Raw genomic sequence first — 6,000 nt, 5'->3', positions numbered from 1 at the left:
AAAAAAAAAAAAAAAAAAAAAAAAAAAGAAATGTAATCCTGGCTGCTAAACACATTCCATACCACTCAAACTGAGGAAAACATCAAGGGCTATCATTGTTAAGATATGAGTACTAGGGGCCACTTCATCCACATCAGGAAGAATGACCTCAGAAATATCAAAAAATTCATAATTTTCTTCAGGTAAGCCACCTGACTATCTGGAGGTTGGACTGAATTTAGTTCTACAAATACTATATAAGAAGGCTGTCGACCCACCCTTTCCCTGGAGTAGTCCTTAAACAAAAGCTAAATAAACACAACATGCTTTGCTTTGAGGCTGCATCTTTCTGACTGAAGCCCAAAACAAGAGGCTACTTGAAAGGCTATAGAAGGCATTATCAAATATTCTCATTCTTCAGATGCTTCTACAGCAAAAGAAAATGGTCTGCCCTCCAGCCCAGCAGACACTGTTGGGCCCAAGAGAATCACTGTTCTGTGGGCTCACAAGTATCTTTATGACTCCCAAAAGATCTCCTACAATGTGAATAGACCCATTTCTGCTCATATAATTGTACCCAGAAAGGCCTAGTGACTCTTGCCAAACAGCTAATCCTGTTATCTCTACAAAAACTACGCAGTCCAAAAGAGAATTCTGCTAAGACTCAGGAAGATTTACTTACCATTAACTTGAGATACACTTGGGGTTAATGTCCAGATTCGGTAGCCTGAAACTTTGGTGGAATCCCAGTTCCACCACTAGTAACTATACAACTTTGGGGGAGTCACTTAACATTCTCTGTGCCTCAATTTTCTTGCCTATAGAACAGCAATAAAAATAATAGCTCTTAATTGTTGTTCATAAGATTTTGTAATGATTAAATGAGTTAATGTAAAGGACTTGAAACAGTGCTTACCATTTAATAAGAAAAATATTACTCTTTGCTGTTATTATGTTTATTATTATCTTTTGGGTTCATGACTACAGCCTGTTTTCCAGGCTTCTCTTCTTACTAGGATCATCCCTATCTCAGGATTATTTAAATATAAAATAACTTTAAAATGAAATAATTTCAGATTGCTTTCATATCAGAGTTAAGAGCCTATGATAAATGTTAAATAGTCATTAATTATTTGTACCTACTACCATTAAAAGGTAGAGTCTATTTCCAGCCACCTTCTTTTGAATCTGTCCTGGCACTATGACTCTTTCTTATGAACAGAATGAGGTAGAAGTGGAACAGTTTGACTTCTGAGTCTAAGCTTCCAGCTCACTCCTTCTGTCGTGTGAAGGAGTTCAAGATATTATAGACAGCTAAATCAGGTAGCAATATTACAGGCAGTCAGATAGGGCTGGGCCCTGGAGAGAGTCAGTACAAAAGATGAAAACACATTACAACTGTGGCCAGAGGTGCATCTGTTGGAGTCCAGGCCTCCAGATAAAGATGAAATGACCAGGCCTACATACATCCACAAGGGATGAGATAAGTGACAACACCTGGTCCAATGAAGTCTAGATGGACATCAGTCACCTGGATAGTGACCAAGCCCCTTGGTCACTTCTTAAAGAGTTCTTTGTTCGTTCCATGTACACTTGCTGTATGACTTGCTCCCCACTACTGAACCAATATTACCTAAGTGATTATACTCATAACCTTATTGGTTGATCATAGCTTTAACACATGTCATGCTTTATAAAACTTCCCCTGTGAAGTGGAGTCCCTGGCAAACATTTGGGAGCCCCCTTCCTCTCAGGAGCTATATCTCTCAATAAATTTTTCCTCCTTTGTTCCTCAGAATTCATTCTTCAATTTGGGGGAACACAAACTCAGCCTGACTTCTAGCAGGTTGAGAGTTATAATGTTTCCCATATATCATTCGGAGGCCCCATATCATTCTTGTATCAAAGCCAGCCTCCTGGAGACCATGTGAATGAGATGAGTTATGCCACTTGTGGTCCCTAGACCAAGCAGCTCCCAGGCACTGGCCACATGCAGTGGTATGAGTGAGACTGACTAAATGGCCACTGAGTTGAGCTCAGCCCAAATGGCTGATCCACAGACTCAAAAGCAAATAAAATGGTTGTTATAGGCTATAAATATGGGGTGATTTCTTATGCAACAGACAACTAATAGCCTGCACAATGAGGCTTTGTTATCAAAAGCACTTAAAATACAAACACACGTATGTGAAACCAGGACAGTCTAGCTACCAGCAAGTTTACCACCCACTACACGGATCTTCCAAGCTATTCTCACTGCTTGGAAAAAGCTAAGGCCAGCTAATGATCAAACCTGGGAAGAAAGAGGTAAGATCATTGTACCAAGGTAATTCTTTGTGGGGAAATGTGGTAGGATTGAAAGATCTTGCTCCTTTGGATCTATGTAAGAATATAGGGCTAGAAATGACAAGTCTGGCTTCTTTAGAAGCAGTTTTATTCCATAGATCTTAGAGACTGTACACTGATGTAGGTCAATAGTTTCAGAGCATGAACAAACCAGGTAAGAATCAAGGGAGCCAGCCTGAATTAGCCATGTCATCATGGTCCAGGTATGTGGCCCCAGGAATGCAAGAAGCCCTAAGTTCCTTCAGTTTTCTGTTGGTCAATACAATAAAGAACTGTGCCATTTATATATAATTTCAAGCACAATACATAAATATCCACAGTGGCTGGACCCTGTTCTGTGTTCCTCCATGGGTTACATCCCAGTTCTGCTCCTTTGTGACTTGACTGTCTAACTTTGGTCAACTTCTCTAATCTCTTAAAACCTCAGATTCCTCAACTATTTCCTCAACCAGAAATAGCATGCAGATTTAGATAGATAACACATATATAATGCCTAATCTGGTGCTTGGCCAAAAGTAGAGGCCAATAATATTAGCTTTCAGGATGGTGATGATTAATATTAAAATTGTGATTTTTGCACCATTGTTATTATTGTCACTACAATCATTACATTCCCAGTCCACTACTGTGGTTAATACTTTTACTAACAAAAAATTAAGCACCTGGCCATGGAAGATGACCCCCAGGGCTCTATTTGTCTCACAGCTGGTGGGTCACTCCTCGGGTCTTCATGTTCTTTAGGTTTGTTAATAGCAGACTCTTAAATTGAAGTAACTGCTCACACACCACCAATATGCCCTGGGGAGAGTAGTGTTGATAATATACAGACTCCTACTTGGTTTTTGGCCTAATTAGGGTAGTACAATGTCATCCATTTATGAAAGCAAAGAGTAAGGCATCTGAGTAGATATTTTACAGAATTCTGCTTTGTCTTCAAACATACAATTACCATTAACAAACGTGGATGATAATAAATAATAATTCAATTCCCTCTTTTGACAAGAAACAGGAATGTAAACATGGCCATAGCCCAATCAGCTCACAATAGCAGACAATTTCCTTTTGGTGCTTGTTCCCTCATTTCCACCCATTAGGTACAAGGTGGGAGGTCTGCTTGCAAGGTAGAGCCTCTGGGCTGAGAGCTGACAGCGCTGATACTCAGGGAAAGGATTACTCAGCAGACAGGGTCAGTCCCCACAGCCTCATGAAGGCATTCCTTGGCATCTGCAGCCTGACCTTAGCAAACTAAATCTATGATCTGATTTTTTTTTTCTCCTGGGAAAATAGAGACAGACCTAATAGTCTAATCTGGTCAACCTCTACACTCAAAGTCAAAAGGTGAAATGAATGAAGTAACAAATCACCATTAAAACACACAACTTTACATGTGCCCACATCTATGCTACCATCTCTTCTTTGTTTAAGAAACAGTCTCATCCTATTTTGGGTGAATATATATTTTCTAAGCCTTAACATTTAAGTGTCTTCGGATTACAAATATTCAGTAATTAGTACCTGTATGTACTAAGTACAAGTAAGCAACGTATTTCATCTGATACACTTTTGAGCGTCATCCCAACCCCTACATACCTTCATCCCAGGCAATGGGAAGATTACTCTGGGTAGGTTCTCTCTGTCCTGGTAAACAGAGAAGTCATTCATTTGCTAACCATTTCCTGGCCTTGGAGGTTCCCTCCTTAGATTCACCAAAAACCTTATAAATCCAAGCCAGGCTACCAAATCCTAGTACAACAGTGAGCAATGAGTGGTTATAAGGAGACAGAAAACTAACAAACTTCCCAAAAGATGGAGAAAGTACTGACTCCTCCAATATTCAAGAGTCCACATGGATCCCCAACAACTTACCCCAGAGCTCCCCACTGAGAATCTGAGAGCTGCAGCTGCAGTCCTTACCTTAAGAAAGAGCGCATGGCTGTCAGGCTCCACTGTGAAACAGTGAGGAAGTTTGCACCCAATGTACTCAGCCTACCAAAAGAAAGAAAAGTTAAGAGTTACTGCTGCTGATGACTTACATTCCCCAACAACTAGAATGTTTCCTAGCCAAAAGCAGGTCTCCAGATGTTTGAAGACCTTGCAGAACAGAACAGCAACAATGTGATCAATTGAACCAAGGCAAATGCATAAAATCCCTGGAATGATATCAAGGTGGGGCCGTCAGTGTTATAGAGATGAGTGAGCTAACATTTTAGAAACACACCTGGACTCAGTCTAATTAGGAATGGTAATAATTGGTGAAATCATATACCTCATCATATCCCTCCACAAAAATGGCTGTTTACAAAAGGGCTGGCAGAACTCTCTGTAGCACTGACTTATATAGGGGATTTGGCAGGCCGTAGCATTCACACATCCACACGTTCAACATATCCACAATGAAGACTCTATATCATTTAACCAACCTTGGTTGGAAGATAGCCCTACTAGCTGATGAAATAATGACAGCATGAGACTTGAACACAGATGAGGAGGTAGGAGGGACTTGGACTCTTTCCCTGTATGCACTCAAATAAGCCAATATAAAAATACAACAATTAAGCCCAATTTTTTAAAAAGTCTGTTATAGATGTATTCCTATCTGTGATGGTTAATTTTATGTGTCAACTTGGCAATGCAATGATTCCCAGTTGTTTAGTCAAACATTAGTTCAGCTGTTGCTGTGAAGATATATTTTAGATGTGATTAACATATAAATCAGCAGACTCTGAGTAAAGCAGATCTTTTCATAATGTGGGTAGGCCTCATTCAATTAGCTAAAGCACTAAGAAAAAAAAGCTAAGGTTCCCTACAAGGGATTCTGCCTCATGTGAGATGTGATGCAAAAACACAAATCACTAAAGTGATTTAGCAAGGGAAAAACAAGGCGTGTTGGCCAAACACACAGCAATCTGACCTTCTGGTTTGACCCAGGAATTAAAAACGATTATTTTTGGAAAAATTAATAGATTATATCCTTTGAGATACTTACTTTCCATAAGTAGTATTACTCCTCCCAACAAAAAGTTGAGTGAGAATTGGGACACCTTTGTCTGAAGCTATAGTTCTAGTAACAGCCTAGAGGAAAGGTTTTCTTTATTTCTGACTAGGGGTAGATTCACAGAAAAAAAATCCACAAGCAGTTTTATTAGCTTAGCTTAGGTGTACATCTCATATACCCTTCTGCATTACAATCAATTTTAAAACCTTTTTGTTATGATAGAATATACACTGTAAAAACTCTACAGTTTTTGTTATTATTTGCTGATATGATACTCTTCATAGAAGACCCAAAAAACTCTGCCAAAAGACTTCCAGACTTAATTGACAGATTCAGTAGAGTAGCTAGATACAAGGTCAACACTCAAAAATCAATAGCCTTCGTGTACACAAATAACAGATTCACTGAGAGAAATTAGGGGAACAATTCCTTTCACAATAGCATCCAAAAAATGAAATATCTAGGAATCGATCTAACAAAGGAAGCCAAAGACCTCTACACTGAAAACTACAGCACTCTCAAAAAAGAGATCAAAGAGGATATAAGAAACTGGAAAGATATTCCTTGCTCCTGGGTAGGAGGAATCAACGTAGTGAAAATGGCCATACTACCAAAACTGCTATACAGATTCAATGCAATACCAATTAAAAGTCCAACACTATATTTCACAGAACTAGAGA

The 6,000-nt window shown here is 39.2% G+C and overlaps 1 protein-coding gene across 6 annotated transcripts in view; it reads right to left on the bottom strand.

The window, feature by feature from the left end:
• Window positions 1-6,000, bottom strand: part of Lypd6b (LY6/PLAUR domain containing 6B) — a 174,364-nt gene that overhangs the window by 56,597 nt on the left and 111,767 nt on the right. For 5 of the 6 annotated variants that reach the window (XM_010620983.2, XM_033757232.1, XM_033757233.1 and 2 more), the window contains one exon: window positions 4,240-4,311. Coding sequence is in view for 4 of the 6 variants with exons in the window: in XM_033757232.1 (XP_033613123.1) it covers window positions 4,240-4,256 (17 nt within the window). In the remaining 2 variants the exon portion in view is untranslated. Of the gene's footprint in view, window positions 1-661; window positions 797-4,239; window positions 4,312-6,000 lie in introns of those variants that run through there. The other variant, XM_033757234.1, reaches the window with a different exon arrangement.

This window comes from Fukomys damarensis, unplaced genomic scaffold (assembly GCF_012274545.1).
Source record: "Fukomys damarensis isolate Sample0158 unplaced genomic scaffold, DMR_v1.0_HiC HiC_scaffold_29, whole genome shotgun sequence".
NCBI classification, from domain to species: Eukaryota; Metazoa; Chordata; class Mammalia; order Rodentia; family Bathyergidae; genus Fukomys; species Fukomys damarensis.
Note: the sequence above shows the minus strand (reverse complement) of the source record. Positions and strands in the feature narration are given on the sequence as shown.